The 18,421-nt window shown below is 41.3% G+C and overlaps 1 protein-coding gene across 1 annotated transcript; it reads left to right on the top strand.

Annotated features, from left to right (window-relative positions):
- Positions 1-5,629: 5,629 nt before the first annotated feature.
- On the top strand, positions 5,630-7,676 carry nkx1.2la (NK1 transcription factor related 2-like,a). Its single transcript, XM_070841501.1, has 2 exons — positions 5,630-5,846; positions 7,072-7,676. The coding sequence occupies exons 1-2, from the start codon at positions 5,630-5,632 to the stop codon at positions 7,674-7,676; spliced, it is 822 nt and encodes a 273-aa protein (XP_070697602.1).
- The last annotated feature ends 10,745 nt before the right edge of the window (positions 7,677-18,421 follow it).

An 18,421-nucleotide genomic window follows, 5' to 3' on the forward strand; every position in this document is an offset into this window, starting at 1 on the left:
AACTGAAATACATACTAACGCAAATTATGATAAAACTAGAAGTGAACTAAAACAGTGTACATGTAAAATGTAAAACAATAGAGTATGTTAATAAATAGTTCTGATTTCTGATGTTAAAGCTCTTTTTATAGGATAGCTTACCATTTTTGAAATATATTCGAATAACAATATTTGAAAATGTGATGTCTGGTCTTCTGGGAACTTTTATGCGTACAGTAAAAAAAAAATAAAAAATCCAACAATAGTTAAAGATGTATCCTTCAAAATATATAATGAAACTGTTAATAGTAACAGCACCTTTTCTTAACATAGATAAATATATCTTCAGAAAATGTCTTCTCTACTGAACTAATGAAACAATTATTCATTTTCTATATTAAAGCTGAAACAGCCAAATTCAAACTGATAATAGACCAAACCGGAAGTGAAAAACAAAAACAATTGATAATGATAAAAAAAAATGAAAAAATTATAATTCTAAAATATAAAGAGATCTGACTCAGCAGTAAACAACGCACCTCTGCTCTAAAGTCATGATTTCAGGCTGGAGACGGATGAAAAGACACCAGTCCCCCCAGTAACATCACTATTGCAGAGCCACTGTGCTCTCATCCTGCAGCTCACTAACTGCAGCCTCACACTTTGACTGCCTTGTGGACTATTTGGCAAGGGCACAGAAACAAAAAAGAGATAATAGTCAATGGAGAAATATAAAGGGACAAACACAATCTGCTTCTGCACTAGATGGAGATGAATGGGGCATAATCCATTGCCTTCCATCACACCTACCCAGCCTGCACCACGGCTGCTCCTCGCTTAGCCGCAATGATGATTAATTCTACACCCACTATTTATATTTCCTAATTGTAATTAGCACGAATTATCAATTACGGTTAGTGCCTAATTGCCCTTCATAAAGACAGCTCCCCAGGTTTAAACGGGTCCATTTAAATAATGTAACTAATAGCTCTTGCCTTTACGTTGTGGATACATCTTCATTGTTCCACGCGTGAACCGTGATGGTTGCTCGTAATTTAACAGGGCAATTGAGAGAAGGAGTGCAGGTGGCACTGCGGGACTAATTATTGTTAATGAATTATGATGTGACCTTCTCAGAACAATGGCTAATCAATGCTCACGTTGAGTGACAGTGCGCTCCGTGCAGATGCCAGGGACCACAGAGCCATAACTAGCAGGCCTCAGCCCCGTGGAAAACAGGCAGCTGCGACACTTTCTGCCAGCTCTCTCTTGGTCTCCTACGATCTGTACGCTCAGCTTCACTCACCACAACACTCACCTGCCTGTGCTTGCCATTGGGTGTTTTGTGCGGAGACAACAGGCTGGCCAAAATATCTGTGTAGCCTAATTTACAGACTGAACCGTGTGAAGGTCTCGTCAGGGCGTTAGGCCAAGATAACTTAGCTCTGTAACCAGTGTTTGTGCTCTGGGAAGACATAATGCTGCTGTGTCACTTGATTGTTCAGCAGTATTTCACAAAGAGTGAGCCATACTATTAGTATTTAATATTCTTTAACTTGCATCACAATGCTCTCTGCCGTCTAAAATGAAAAGTAAGGCAGAGATTAAGGAATAAAGACGTGATCAAATGTGCTGATCCCTGGCCCATCACCCACTGCTATCTCATAACTCAGGATCATGATCTTCATTGATTTCTGAATCCATGTATGCCTGCAAAGCCATGTGAATGCCTGAAGAAACTAATGCATATTGTGTGTGTCATTAATGAGGCAGGATTTTTCAGTTTTCCTCTTGCAGACACAACACAACAATGACATGGAAACAGAGAATCAATAAAGCTTTGCACTACACTTCTCCTCTCTTAACTTTGGTTGAATTGACTTAGAAAAATTGTTTTCTGAGTTTGTTGGGAGCACAACTGTGGTTTTCCTGAGCAGGAAAAAGGCCCAAAAAATGCAGTAAACTTTGAATTAGACATGTCTGGTCAGTATATAGTAGAAAGTTTGCGCACTCTGCCGTCATGATCACACTGTACAGGCCGTTAGTTGACAACATCAGCGTTTGAACTGACCTTTACCTTGTTGTGACAGGGGCGCCGTATGACTGACAATGTCCCTCAGCATAATTCACCCCCACCCCACATCGCCCTGCATCTCCTCTGTGATGCCGTTGACCCCTTTACAAATCACCCCCAACTTTACACATCTGCTGCCTGTCAGCATCTGCCAGGCGCACTCACCCGTCCCACCCATAATGAAAAACTCTCATTACTCGCCTCCACCCAACAGGTATACAGGCCGTTAGGACAATTACTGGGCAATGCCACTGACCTTGTTGTCAGAGAGAGTCAAACAAACACAGAGGTCTAACTGAAAGGAGACCTGGCATGCGGTGCAGACGGGAGACTTGGCAAAATGAGGGAGGCTTAAAACCTGTTCAGAATGACTGCTTTGATCTACACTAGGTCACATCAGTGCCAACTGCCTCTGAGTGCAGATAAAATGGCACAAAAGTATTTTTTCATGGTAGACACAGCAATCATTCAAATTATGGATTACAGCTTGCAATTTTCCAAATAACGTCATTTCTTGCCGGCACAGTGTGAAAACTTTCAGAGATTAAAGCTGTGTTATTCTGGCAACGCATCAGTTATCATTCAGTAGTCCTGTTATCAAAGGTGCACGTGCAGCATCTAGGATTAGCAAATCAGCTGCAGAAAGCAGGCTATGTTATCATCAACCCCAGATCATAAATGGTAAGCAAACACGGATGCTGTGGAAACTCTGTGTCGACTCTCTGGTAAAAGCTTTTTTTTAAAAAAAGAATAAAAATAAAAAAGCAATCGGGTGACTTCATGTGCAATGTGAAGTCAACCAAGTAGTAGGTATGTTTATACATCATACTGAAATGAATTAAGACAGACAGAAAGATAGAAACTAAATCTGGTTTGGTGCATTTTTGGAACTGGTAAACAGTAAATGACGACATGCATAAAAAGATTTGTATGTGCTTCGGTCATGTTTCTGTAACTTAGAAACTTCAGGAATCCAGAACAGAGGATCTAACAGTTTTGGTGAATGGTTCAGCAGACACTTGCTGATTCTTTGTCTGAGCCCCACTTTAAAGGAGAGTTGTGGAGACAGTGGAGGACTTCAGAGAAAACAATAGACACTACGGTCTGCGAGTAGAGCTGCAGCTCATAATGCTGCTCCTGCCATTAGACAAATTATCTGACGTTTAGCAGACTGGAGGCAGCCTCCCTGTGAAGTGATGACTTTATTGACCACAGAGGGAGGTCTTGGATGGAAGTGTGTCTCTTTGGCTCCCTGTGGTGCCGGACAGGGAACACTCCTCCTCTCTGAAGTCTTGCTCTGGTCACCACGGACTCAGAGCTGAGCCAGCTGCTGTTCCCGCTCTCTCAAGTCTACCTGAGGGCCTCTTTGTCCTCGGGGCTTGTTCCCTTTGTCCCGCTGATCCACACAAACAGATGTCCAGCCACTGGGCTTTCTCGTAGGAAGTTGTAAACCTCCAGTGTGCAGTGGGCTCTATTCATATGGAGGGGTTACAGTAATGGCCGTGCAAGCGCCATACACATGCAAATGCTGACACGCAGACACCCTGTAGGGGAGGCTTTAACAAATGTTTGACTATGTAACTACTGCAGACCACGCCAGTCCACCAGACTATGACTGGGTAGCAATGAAACCTCCATGTAGCAGGTAATCACTCTGAACTGTATAAGTGACACAGGAAACTGTGCAGGGAGGCCTTTAACAGTGTGTAAACATGATCAGATCCCCCATGTCACCAACAGCAGACAGATCTACAGACAGAGAAATGCCCTCTGTCTGTCTGTCTGTCACACAATGTAGACCTCACAGGCTCAGATGGTAAAATATGTTAATGCATAAACCCATGGAGCAAAGCAGAAACACAAAACCACAGCTATCCTTGGGGAAAAAAATGTTTTATTAACAATGTGAATCTATTCTAATTCTACAAAGACGTAATTTGAAAGAAATTACAGGAGACACATTGACTGAAAATGCAAATAGTTTAGGTCATTCAAGGACTGAGGAGTTGAAGGAAGCTTCAAACAAACCCTCGTGTGCTGTTGCAGTTACTGGTTTGGCCGTCCAGTATCCAAAATGACTGTCTGTATCCATCAGGTTTTATCTGTATTGGACACCTGCTGAGAATATTGATCCAGTGCTGGTTTCACCATTTTAGCCATCAGGCATCAAGCTTTAAACAACCCCATGTCACTTCATATTGAATACTAATAGCAAAGAGTAGGGAGCTGACTGATTGTGAATATAAATCTATCACCTCAGGTGAGAAAACAATCAGCTGCATTCATTGTACGCCTGCTATTTTAATGCTCTAAAGAAGCATCTTGAATAGTGATTCATCGTAGATCCCTGTAGTCCATCCAAAGCATACTTATACTACTATATAAAATAAAATAACTAAAATATCTAAACATATCTTATGAATATACTTATTTATTTTTCAAGTACAACTTACTGTCATTTGGTAGAAATGATCACCTTACATGTGCAAGCAAATGGAGCATAAATCCTTTTCTACCACATCAAAAAATAACAAATCATGCCATTCCAAGCGACAATTTTTGTCACTGAAGTGCATGAAAGTTCCTGCAATGCAGTTCAAATGACACTGGGAATGCTTTAATCGAAATACTATCATCAGGGTTTGATAAAAACAACAACAAAAGACTTGAAATTCATAAAAGAGAACATCTGCAAAAATGACAGGACAGAGAGGATATAAGCATTAGTTACCTTCAGAGACGTATTTATGCAGTTTTTAACTTAAACCAATTTAGAAGTGTTAATGAAACACAATATCTTCATAATACCTGGTACTCCTCATCACCATCTGTGTACTTTCAACACCTTAATAACACCTGGATAAAATCGGGAGATGTGAAGATTCTTGATTTCTTGTTCCATTTATTGCACATCTACTAACATCTGTGCCTAATGATTACTGATGCCTCCGTTACTAACTGGAAATAATGAAATTTGAAAGCATTTATGTTTTTACATTTCAATGAGAAAAGTTATGATTTGTAAAGCTAGACATCGTGATGCTGCAACATTTCAATTAATAGCCAATTTAAATGCAGAAACCGTTGGTTTCGATTAAGAGAAAGTTTTTTTCTGTCGCTCAAGGGACACAAAAATCCTCTTCCTGACAGTAACGCCTCTAAAAGAGTCCAATTTGGGGAGACAGGGCAATCTCCGATATGGATCAAGTGCCATCTGTGCCCAATTTACTTTCAGGTCGTGGATTATTGAATTTAATGATATGGGTGATTATCGACGAATGCTTTGAGCCCATTAGGTGGTCGTGTGAAACACTAATAGTGTTTGTGTCACGTGTCTGGTTGAGAGACTGCGGGACAGACGCTTTAAAGACCGCGCTCCGGTCATCTCATTCACCCTGCAAGACTGACGGACAGAAGCAGAGGAGCTAAGTCCACTCTCCGTGGGATCATCGCCACTAATCCGATTTGATGACGCCTGAAGACAAGAAGTAGACTAAACTATGAGAAGTTCCTCTCCACGCGCGTAATTACGCACGTCAGTCCGTTACCTTCTTTAAAGGTCTTTCTCCATAAAGGATGCCGGATCCCAAGGATTGCGGAGGGACAATGACGTCCAGTCATAAGATTTCCTTTTCTATAATTGACATATTGGATCCAAACAAATTCAACAGCAAAAGGGTGAACGAACTTTCCGTCGTCAAGGAGAAGTTTCCAGTGCCAAATGCAGAGGGAACAAGTCTGGAGTCGGACAGCAGTGCAGGCGGGGACTTCAGAGTTGAGCGCACGAAATCAGGTAGAGAAAACATACAATTTAAGAACAATATTCAGCCTGTTAATCAAACGTGTACGTGCAATGCATTGTTTTGTATGTTTTACTGCCTGTGCCGAATATTACATTATTATAAAACATCCAGCCCTGTCAACAAATGCGTGTTCACACATTGTCAAAATAAGACAAATGAGAAATCTTACAATAAAAACTTTTCGCTCTGGGTCGAGACCAAACACCAGAAAGCAAGACGCTATTTTCCATCAGATTTATTGTCATCTCTGTGTGACCTTCCCTTAATTTCCAAGGCTGCGTTTCCTTTCAAGGAAGCCACAAAGGCTTGCTCCCAGAGCCCCAGCGTGTGATTGGCACTGGGACAGGCAGGCTAGATAATTGTTTAAATCGTCCCATTGAGGATGCCTCTGCGCGCTTTGATCGATATCCCATTACTGCATCCTGCATATCTCCCTCCAGCACCTTGCAGGTACAAACTTCACACCCCATCCATGTCTGATCCTAAATATCGTTCGATTAAAACTTCCCTTTAAATAGATGACATTTATCGACCCGTCCGCAAATATGAAACTCCATTAGCACGTCATGGCTGAGGTGGCGGAGCTGGATTTAGACGGGATTTCTTTCCGCAACATGACATTTGAGGCGCTGTGTGGTTTATAAATTATTTAAGGATTAGTGACCAAGTCTCCCCCCTTCTTCTGAATCTGAGCTCCGTTCCGCTCGAGCGACCTCAAGGATCCTAATCAAACACTTTACAGATGTAAACTCCAGGCCCGTCCTGTTTGGTATTTAAACTGCAGCTCAAACAGGACAATGACGAACATCGTCGCACAATGAAGATCTATTTCTCAGGCAGGTGCAGGGCCTTCAGCTCTGACATGTGACTTCCGTCTTGCCAGGAGCTGTCCTTTCAGCACCACAGTCAGTTCAGCCCATTTAACCGGTTTTAGGGTCAACTGATTGTATTCTAGTAGATGAAATCACCTTGAAAATGAAGTCAGCTTGTCAAGCCCTGATGTCCAATGTTTTCATCATCTTCTAAACGAATGCACTGGATACCATCGAAAGATGAATCAAGGATGGACAATGCTCACAGTTTCACCTTTAAAAAATGCTTCAATTCAATTTTAATATGACTAAAATCTACAAATTCCGTACCCACTCCAGTCCATGCTGAATTGGCTGCAGAGGTCTGCAGGATGTGAGCTTACCCTTCTTTTTTTATTTACAGGGGAAGAGGCAGGAGACGAACACTCCGCAGCCTCCAAGCATCATGCAGCCGTCTCTGACCCCCTCCTGCTCTCCCCGCCGGCTGAAACGGAGCCCTGTCTCACCTCGGAGCAGGACGACGGAGAGTCAGCAGTCACCCTGCAGGACCCCTCACCGCACAAGCGGCGACGCGCGGACCAGGCCTGCGCCAAACCACGGCGCGCCAGAACCGCGTTCACGTACGAGCAACTGGTGGCTCTGGAAAACAAGTTCCGCACAACTCGCTACCTGTCCGTGTGCGAGAGACTAAACCTGGCTCTGTCCTTGAGTCTGACCGAAACCCAGGTGAAAATCTGGTTCCAGAACAGGAGGACCAAGTGGAAAAAGCAGAACCCCGGGGCGGACAGCACCTTGCAGCCCGGATCCAACCCCATGGTCAGTCCAAACCCGCCCACGTGTGGGTCAAGCCCCGTCAGCTTCCACCACCAAACTTTCCCCAACTTCAGCTCTGGGAATGTGATCCTCCACACGGCCGGTGGTGTCCCGCTTTCATCCACTGGAGGGCTCCTGCACCCCTTCATCTCCAGTGGTTTCGTCCAGCCGACTTATTTTAATCCACATCTATGAAAGAGGACTGACATGTTGCAGCTGGCAGGAGCACAATAAGTATTCAGCTGAACTTTTACTGCCCAGAATCACATTAATGTCACATCATGTTACATACAAACTAAATGGAGAAAAGGGCGCTCCTGTTTGGTTCAGCTTTTGTCACCTTCCTCATGAAACTACACCACGGACTGACTTTAATATTTTGTCACGGACTTCTTCCAAAACTTGATATATCAGAACAAAATGCCAAATTAAATTTAATCTGTGACTGAGCACAAGAATTATTTGTTTATTAGTGTTCCTTTATAGTTCTGTCAATAAACTGTGCCACTGTGTTTTCTGAAACACCTGCTCACGATCTGACAGCTCATTCGCTATCATTTCCTGCATCTGTGTATAGTCTTACATCTCAAACTGTGCCATATTGCAGCCATCCGATACCCAGCTGTGTTTCTACCTCTCAAAGGCTTGCACAGCTTATGCTGCCATTTATACAACATTATCAGTGTAACTTAATTAAAATATACATAAAACATCTGTGTGTGGCTCCTGTATTAGGGGAAAAAAGGGGAAAGGTTTCAAATGATAGTGAACTGCAGGACATCTTGCATCCCTTTTAACATTAATTTAACCAAAAGTGACATCAGTAATAGGTTTGTAATGGTGGTAGATCACGTCCTTGTTACAGGGCCAGTGGAAAGTACTCATATGCAGCAATTTTCCAGGAAACGAGATTGAGCTGCTACCAAAAATAACAACAAGAGGGATCTTAACAATTTTATGTCCTGAGACGATTATTCTAATATTCAAATCTTCTTCTGAAAACCAGTCTTGCTATATACTAACGGTGAAAAAGTACATTTTGAGCTACCTGTAGGTCTGCTTGATTATTTCCATTTTAATGTACTTTACACTTTTCGCAGCTATGTGGTTAATAGTTACTTTGCAGAAAAAGAATCTCCCTACAAAACATATGATGAGTTTATGTCATATTCTGCATTGTTATCAATCAAACTACCTCACGGTATATAAATCTAAGTTAATTTACGAATAATAATAATACTCAGCAGGACATTTGCTTTGTCTTTTTAGCTCATTAACACACAATGAATGATTTGGCACTTGGGGGGATCAGAACCAGTTGTAAACGCAGCATTGATATAGCACCACTTTTTAAGTTAATATGGCAAACAGATATGAATTTACGCATCCAGCAGATATAATGATATCTCTCATTAGGAGTTGTGTGTCTGGCCACCTGATGAGCTAAGTTCAATATTCACTCTCTTTTAGCTCTGTCTTTAGTCTCCACCTCAGTTTCCAATGAGGATTATTATCTGGCTTTTTAGTTGCTAAATGCTCTGCACAATCTTCACCCATTTGACTTTGACTGTGTCTGTCTGCCGTTTGGTGCTCAAGTGGTGAATTGTGGGTTTATAGAGCCTTTCCTCTGAAAACAGCTGCCTGCTGAGGCTGAAAACTGCTTTATGAGAGCAGTGGGCGTGAACTAAAACAGTAAATGAATGGACCGGACAGTTAAACAACGAGCTGACCTCGTTAGAAGGCTTTGGAGGTGATCATCAGCTTGAGCACCGCACTGTCACTGTCACATTGTTTTAACACTGTCTTTTGATACACCTTTATTGTCAAATATCAACCACTTACCCTCTAGAAAAGGGCATTTTATCAATATTTTATCAACAGTTACAACCGCAGATACATGACTTATTAGAAAGTGAAGAACCAAAGATTGATTAAGTAAATTGTCTTGCTGGGGGATGATTTCTTCACAACCCGGCAAGCCAAAAGTTGCCTTTAGTAATGGTTTATAACTGATCGAGCATGAGTAAATAATTAAATACAAACTGTCTATAAAGATTTCCTTATAATAAAGTGGTATTAAAGGGGCATTATTAGTAATGAGATACTTTTAAATACTTTTTAGAGCATTTAGCTGCTAATTCTTCATGTGCTTTCACACAGTTGAATGCAGGACTTTCACTTAAATGATCGGCTCTGAGTCTGTAGCCTTCACTTACATAATACAACCACACAGGGTCACCATTTCCTTTCTTTCCATCTACATAATTTCATTTTATAAGCAGGAACTAATGGAAGAGAAGATTATGACAGTTACACACCAAGTAACTCTATTTAGCGAAATTTAGGACACATTATGATCTCCAGTCTAATCTGTTTTATTTTCCATTGTATATTCTTATTTTAAAAGAACATTTTAATTTACTGCGTGTCTGTTTTTTTTGTGATCTTTTATGTTACATTTGTTGCTGTCTTACTTTATCATGTTGACCTTGTGGGCTTTGTGAATCTTTTATAATCTTTTCATAATTTAACTTGTTGTAAGTTAGTAAGGCCCTTTCCTGGCTAAATAAAGTTATATTCACTCAGTCCTGCTCCAGTAACCGTATTTGAAGGACAGATGGATAATTATTAGAGGAGCGTGACCTTTAGGAGGTCATGTATGCAGATTTATTATTGACAGGGAAATTAGAAAAACAGAACAATGCAGTCAGAATTACTTGCAGACTTCCAGCTAATTGAGTGCACCACTGGTGTAATTGATGCATGATTCTGAGGAATACAATCTTGACTCATGTATGATATCACCCACTGAGCTAAGAGAAGCCAGCCAGCAGAGCAGGAGAGACAAAAGAAAGATTTGATACAACAGCCATGATGATCGGTGCGGTCCTACAGCAGAGGACTGGGACAGGAGAGCTTCAAACTCACTGTCAAGCCAGTGTCATTACTTGACATCTTTCAAGGGTGTGTTGTGCTTTCACTTCTTTGATCTACAACACACCGGTTGAATGAGAGGCTTCTGTCTATATCGGCTGGAGGTGAGTGAGGAAAGAGACAGGAGGAGAGCAGACCAAGAATGGCTAGTAGGCAATTTTCTCCTGACATCAGTTTGACGGTTAGAGGTCTGACAAGCATCCTTCAATTAGATAGGATTTTCTCACTGCTGTCAAAACCTGGCCAATGTCAACCTGTCGCTGAGGTGCTGGTGTTATTGTAGCAAAGCTGCATTTTTTGCCCCCCCCACCCCCCCTTCTTTCCCATATGCATACCATACACATGCTTACAAACATGCACAACACACATTAATAAAAATTTGGTACCCTTCCTTTTAGATTTCATTTGTTCTGACTGGTGTCCCCTGCTTTGATTGGGTAATATTTTTCATTCCAGCTCAGCCTGGCATGCAGCAGAGGAATTTAACAGTTTTGATCAATACTCCAGCATCAGGAACACATTCCACATTTTGGCTTGGGGCAACTGTTATATGACAATGTAATGAATAATTTTGCAAGGTGTCTGAGGGGGGTCATTTAGGTCCGGACAAAGAGGGCACCTGTTTAAAATTCATGTCAGAGGATGCTCTGGGACAAGGTCAGGTGTTAATAGTAACAGTGCTTTCATGTCTGTGTGTACGTGTGTGCGTGAGCAGTGGCATGGGGAGAAAATTCCATCAACAGCCCATGTTCGCTGTACTTATCTTTTGCAGAGAAACGAGTAGGAGGTTTGAATAAATAAAATAGAGCTGAGGATTTCCTGCTATGTGTGTGTGCTATCTTCAGCCATGGTGGTCCACAGGGGCCGACATCGTTTCCACTGAGGTTCACAGGTCAGATGGGAAGAGCGGGTGGTGGGGTGGGAGGTGAAAAGAGATACAGGAAGAGAGGGAGGAAGAGGTTTCCTGGTGGAACATTGTGGGAGTGTTTAATAAGGATAGAAACATGTGCGATTCCCTCTAATAATTTACTAAATATTGCTATCTATCTTCATATTTCATTTATGAACCTAATCTCATCACTCGCATTAGATATTAAGGATCAATTAGTTCTTGACTTTGCAACATAAAAGTCTTTCATGCTGATTTAATCCTAGAAAGGTCAAACAGTAGCCTGGGAACCAGATAAAAATCTGCAAGCTCATGTTTTATTTACTCTGGCAGATGCATCTGCTCCCCCTCTTGTTAAAATCAGATTCCAAGCTGATCGACAATTACAGCAGTTTATCTAATACAGGGCTGGTTTGATACAAAGACTGTACAGAACAGTTGCACTTAACGCTATTGTTGATAAGAAAGTCTTTGCTGTACTTTGACAACATTTGGTAAAAGTTTAATTTAAACTGAGTGCTACGTCACACTTCTTGTTACTCTGATTGGTTGTAAGCGTCCAGGCCATTAACTGTGTAAAAGAAGTATGTAGAAGATGTAGCTTCAGGTTCTGAAAAGTGAAGCCATTGAGAAAGTGCCTTAAATGTTCAATGTTCCTAATGGCCAGCAGGGGGTGACTCTGCTGATTGCAAAAAGAAGTGAGATTGTATGAAAGTCTACAAGAAAATTAGCCTACTTCTCACTGGATGTTGAAGTAAACATTTTTCTAATGAGTATATGGTGTCAGTCGCTTCAGCTCAGCATGATGTTCATTAATTAAATTCTGTTCCCATTTAGAGGAAAATAGATGATAAAGCAGGTTGTGCGTTAAGGCGGTTCTAACGAACCAATCAGTTGTGGTCTTTGTGGAACAAACGGCAGTTCTGGCTCCATAAAAACAAGATGGCGACGAACATGAAACCAAGATGGCGACCCCTGTAAGCAAAACTTGAGCCTTCAAAATGGCAGTCTACATACCAAAGGCTGACGTTACTTTGGCTACATCTGCTCCTTTTATACAGTCAGTGGTCCAGAGGCATTTCGGTCTGTGTTGGTTGATAACGTCCCTTGGAAATCGAAAATGAACTGAGAGGTTCCAGACAAATTCACATTTGCAAAATGATCAAATTAAGCAGATTCAAACACAAAAATTATAAACACCTAAAACTGTGCATAACTAGTATTACAATATCCCTGAACTAATGAAGCAATACAATATTTGAGCCACATACCTGTCTACACCCAGAGCAGCTTGTACTGTGTTTGTGAGGTTTCACCAAGTTAGTTTATTTATAAGCCAGAATGGCAACAGTTCAAATATTTGCACCTACACACACCAGCTACTGCTGCTTATTCAGAACTCTGCGTTTCTCTCTGAACATCATACATTTTCATTTCAATGGGGTATTGTGGGTAAAGCATGTGGGCTGTGTAGTCCGGTTTTGAAATCACAGAAAATATTCCTTTATATGCTTCGACAAACACAAGATCTGTAAAGTGTAAAGACTAAAATAAGAGAATAAACTTTGTCAAATCATGGTCAAAGCACACACTCTGTGTTTTTATTACTAAACTACGACCAATTCTCTATGAGCTTTTTCACATTTTATTCCGCATGCTGTCACAAGCTTTATGAATAAAGACATGCGATACAATAGAATGTTGGATGGACTTGTTGTGAGCAACATGCAGGCCACATAAAAAGAGAATAACAAAAAAGCAGAAGCTTGTCCCAGAGAATTTGCAGACATCCTACCATTGCTTGAATCATTTTGCTTGACATCTCTCTTAGATGTTTTGTATTTCAGCTGAATCCTCCAGTGTTGCAGGGACCTCAGCCAAGGCAGGAGGAGATAAAACTGATTTCTCCAGTCAGCCGGCAGAAGGCGCTAACATATAACGGTCTTTTAATCAGCCGTAGAAAGTGAAAGTCAGGTTGAGGTTTTAAGGCGGGGGCGAGTCCTTGGAGGTTTGGAGGTCCCTGCTTGAGAATTTCTTGAGAAGATGTGAGCTGGACTGTACCACCTCATGTCTGGGTCAGTTCAATGACAAACCTTGGAAGTCATAAAATATTAAACAGCACCATTACCAAGAGCAAGACTTGTTGAACATAGCTACACAATTCTTCAATACAACAGGCAGAATAATTACATTATGACTGTAGCACCAGCTGTGCACTTCGGTTCAATTTCATCTAAATCCTCCAAGCTAAAACGCAAAACACCCAGACGTCAGACAGCTACTGCGCTCGAGAAAGAAGATATGCCAAATGTTTGACAAACCAAATGCTCCCTTCTGTTTGCCTGCAGTCTGTCATCATTTTAGCTGTCTTCTCCAGCTGTTACCTGCCACTAGGAAATAATGTAATGAAATGAAATGTTAAAAATAAGTAAGCACCCTCTTTTCCATATTCATAATAATCAAATCAGAGTTTCCATTTTGCTTAACCAACTCTACTTTGCATAGGTTGGATTTGTATGAGGGAGTAAGGTGTGTAACGTGTGTTAGATTTCCAGAGAAAGTCAATATTTTGTCTCATTCAGTCTGGCTTTGCTCTCACTCACTGATTTTGTTGATTCTATGATCAGCAATGTGGGTTTGATAAAGCAATGTCTTTACAAAAGTGCCCCGAAAAAATGGAAAAGTTCCCTGTGAGAGGCAAAAAAGTGCCAAAACAATTAAAGCGGTCAATTGAGCTACACCAAGAGCAATTATGATTTAGAGCAAGACTTCAACCCTGATGTGACTTCTGGGGAAATACTTGGATTTCTTCCCAGTTACGGTTTTTCTCAAGACAGTCCGGAAATGGCATACCAGTGTGTGAGTGATGTCTTGGATAAATCTCTTGCAGGCAATGGCGATTAAGCTCATCTGGTCCGTCTTTTCCCCTGCTAACAAATCTTTTGAATTTGTGTTCTAATCTTTGCGCACAGGCCAACATGGACACACTGATGTGATTACAAGACCACTGGCACGGGAGTCAAGCACTGGATGAAAGCAGATTTTCCAAGGAAAAGGCTTTATGGTTTGGGAAATGAGTGTAATGTGATTTAATCGTGAGTAAAATGAGGGGGGGATTCCAGATCCTTGAATCAGCTTTAACTCTGGGCTGAACTTAAATGGTGCTGACAGTCGCACTCGCATCGTGTTTCCCATCGTCACTCTTAGAGGAGTCTTACATTGGGCCCTTTAGTACAAAACCATTCAGCCGTCTGATCAGCTGGGGCCAATGAATTACACATTCCCACTGTGTGAACCCACTGCTAGAAATAAATAGTAGCTTTGTGATAAATTTAGTATGAAGTCCTGCAGTGTTTTTCAGTGAGGATAAATATCTAAATGGATACTCTAGCAGAATCTGGGTATTGATGTACCACTTGGTCAAAACAACACAACAAAAGCGTCCAGCAATAATTTGCAAAACTTCCTTTCACTGACAATCTCTGTTTAATATTCCCTTCACCTCACCTCTACCCAAACACAGGAGATCTGATGCATTCAAAGGTCAGCTGTGCTAATAACACAGAAGAGGACACAGCGCTGTTAATTACAGTCTGTCTCAAAGTCAAAGACCGCAGTGCTGGAAGAGAGCTCGTCCTCCCTTGCACACACACACACACACACAAACAAACAGCTCCAGCACACTCATTAGAGAACATTATCTCGCAACGGCTGCTGCGTGAACCAGCAGCAGCGTAATGAACTCAGTTGCTGCTGTTAGATTTGGAAAAGAGATGCAACAGTCTCTGTTTTCTGCCTCTCACCTCTCATGCACTGATTCTGCAAAGCACAATTTCTCAATCAGAAGTTAAGAGACATAAGCCTGTGTTTGCTGTTGAAATCCTGATGTCTCTGTGCTGGATAATAAACACTCCAAGGTGAGCTGGCATCCATATATTTAACTCTGTGACTTAATGCTGGAAAGGTAGAGATGGAGGCGGCGTACAGAGAGGCTTTTTTTTTAATGAGCCTTGCTTTCCTTCAAGGACCTCCAATAACAGTAGAAAAAACACATTTTACCTTGTGGAATACTTCTGCAGGCCTTTGAAGAAAATGTCAATTCTACAGAGTTGACAGAGGAAGCTTGCAGGCCTGTTCTTCTGGGATAAGTCAGTAAATTCCATAATATATGAGAGTACATGTCTTTAAACATGCTACACACTAAAGGTAGAAAGGGAAAAAAACAATTTCTCCTTTGTAAGATTTCAGTCTGTTCCTCACATAATGGCAATCATAGGCAACAACTGAATAAAATTATGCTTTGAATGCATACTCATTAAAGTTTAAAACCACAATGTTTGAACATGTTTAAACAGCCAAAGGTAAAAAGAGAGGGGAGAAAAGTCACGATTGAATTTTTAAACCTGCAATAACCGTTGCCTTGGGGTCAACAGAAACGGTATTTGAACATAACATTGATGTATCATCATGTTTTGAGTTCATATGAAAACCTTTTTAGCAAACAGTTACAAATTTACAAATCCAGCGGTTACGGAGAACATTATCATCCATTTAAAGTTGTGTCTGTGTCCACCTGATGAGTAAGTCCAATAATGACTCTCTTTTAGCTCCGTTTTTGGTCTCTACCATCTCCTGAGTGAAATATCAGGCTCAATAACTACTAACTAATCCATTATGTTCACCAGCTAGTTGCTAACTGTGTTGATATGCCAGTTGGTGCTGCACAGGTAGTGCACAGTGGGTTTTTAGGACTGAAAACTGTGCAGACATCACTCTGAAAGTGGTGGGAGTGAACCAAAACAGTAATTTTTTTGAGGTGCAAGATAAAACATGAAACATTTTGCTAAAAACCTCACAGTGGTGCAAGAGGAGAATTGCTGTGATGATGTAATGATAATATAATTTAATGGTGTTTGAAAAAGTAGATCTATTGACATCTGATACATTCAAAGTCATTAAAAGTGATTCAGGTGACTCCGCGGGGAAATCTATCTGTCAGACTCCATTCATACACACAGCTTGTGCATCTTGGTGAGATGTGGCTAAATCACAAACAATTTAACGGGAATTAACAGTAATTAGACTTGGAGTCTCATGCATATGGATATGCACTAAAGGGGAGGCAGTTTATTCAAATGAGACTTTATCTTTATAGAGCAGCGTCAGTTTCCCAGGGCAGGCTCTTTCACTTGTCAGAAATGAACCATCTCACCTCTTTAAAGTTGCAACCGGCGGGAGCTCCAAAGATGAACATCGTGGCAGCCCTCAACATTTCACTTCATTTCTCTTATTTTTTTCTGCAAAAAGCAGATGTCATGAAGAATGGCGAGGGAGTTGGCTCTCGACAACAGAAATAATTTCCTTCCTGTAAAGAGGAGGAAACGTGTCAATGGGCTTATAGAGATTGCTCAATCTTGTGAAATGATTCTCGAATGAAATGAAAGGATTTTGTTTCATCATGATAGGTTTTTTTTTACAGTGTTAAACCCATCTATGCGGATAAAAACTGTAACTGGCAATGCATTTATGGACATACTTTGTTATTTGTTGGTGTCTTTTTTTGAATTTGATACAGTGTGAGTCACTGTGCTGTTGCAATGGAGTTGAACAGTCAAAATACATTTTCAGGTACGTAAAACATGAGATAAATGTCTTGTTATTAATCATTGAGTACCAGCAGTGAAACAGTTATGTTTCCTTTCAACAGACCTTGTGGTTTTGTCATTAGCTAACATGCCGTTGTGAAATCTCCTCACCTACTCCCACACGGGCAGAATGAGTCATGACAACTAATGAAGAAAAAGAATCTCCATTAGTTTAAAAGAACACAATGACTTAATTAAAAGACCAGTGAGCCCACCTGTCACGTGCATGTGACAGCTGTCCTCTTATACTGTAGATATTATGTAACCAGTAAATGTCCCTGATTGCACAAAATTACTCCCAAAAGCACCAGCACTTATCAGTCTACTACAAGGCCAGTTACCCCTTAAGAACAAAGGCACAGTTTGGAACTCATAAAAAGTTAGAAGCACTTGAAAGCTGGAAAGTTTTATAGACAGCTATTCCCCAAATCGCTCAAGGCCATACATTGTTTTGTGTGTTTTGGTGCACACTCATAGTCACGTGACACAGTCACATGACCTGCAGATGATCATGAAATGATAATGTAATAAACCTTGTCTCAGATGTGAGAATGTAGAGAGCCTATTCAGTACCCCCTCAGTACTGTCTGCTGAGCAGCTCTATTAGAATCAATAAGATTTTACATAAACCATGGGCTACACAGACAAACACAAACAGAATTATTTTTAAAACCACTTCAGTTTCCCAGGGTTGGAGATCCTCCCCCGGGGACTGAGCGGTGGTGCTGGTCCAGCTTCTGTTAGAATGCTATGGCGCCGACCGCCGCTCTCTAACATGGCCACACATCTACGTCAACGGCTTTTAGAAGGACGCCTGGAATTCCAGAACAGCAACCAAAATCTGTTTCTCTGTTTTGTCACATAGACACTAACATTAGCTAGCTGACATGTGTTAGCTAATGTTAACACATGTTCCAGTGTAATTCTGCCAAAGCATCATAATGTCCCTTTAACCCTTAAACGCCTTTATGTGAAAAAGCAATGGCAGACAGAAACAGATCTGGAGGTTGGTTGAAGCCATTGTTGTGGGTGTTTGAGGCTCGGAGTGGATTCGGGAAGAGAGACTTGCAGATCATGCTCTTCTTGCCTCCTCCTGTCAAACCCTCACCTCTGCCGGGAAGGTGACTGAAAGTAACTGAAACTGAAACCAAAAACTGTCAAATGTATCACTGCTTTCTACAGTTTTACATTTTTGTTTGTTTATTTGATTTCAAATCCCTTCCCAACATTTTTTCTATGCCCCACTATGCTGACATTCGTGGTTAACCTTTAGTAGCAGTATGTAGGCTAGCACATGGGAGAACTTTGCCTTCAGGGCTTCCTGCCAGAAAAACCTTCAGGGCTTTCTGGCAGGAAGCCTTCGGGTAACCCTAACCCTAACAGTGGATTTTTGTCAGAAGGTTTTTCTGGCAGAGAGCCCTGAAGGCAAACTTCTCCCTTGTGTGCTTGGCTAGGCTTTGTGTGCAAGGCAC

Source organism: Pempheris klunzingeri, chromosome 12 (assembly GCF_042242105.1).
Source record: "Pempheris klunzingeri isolate RE-2024b chromosome 12, fPemKlu1.hap1, whole genome shotgun sequence".
NCBI lineage: Eukaryota > Metazoa > Chordata > Actinopteri > Acropomatiformes > Pempheridae > Pempheris > Pempheris klunzingeri.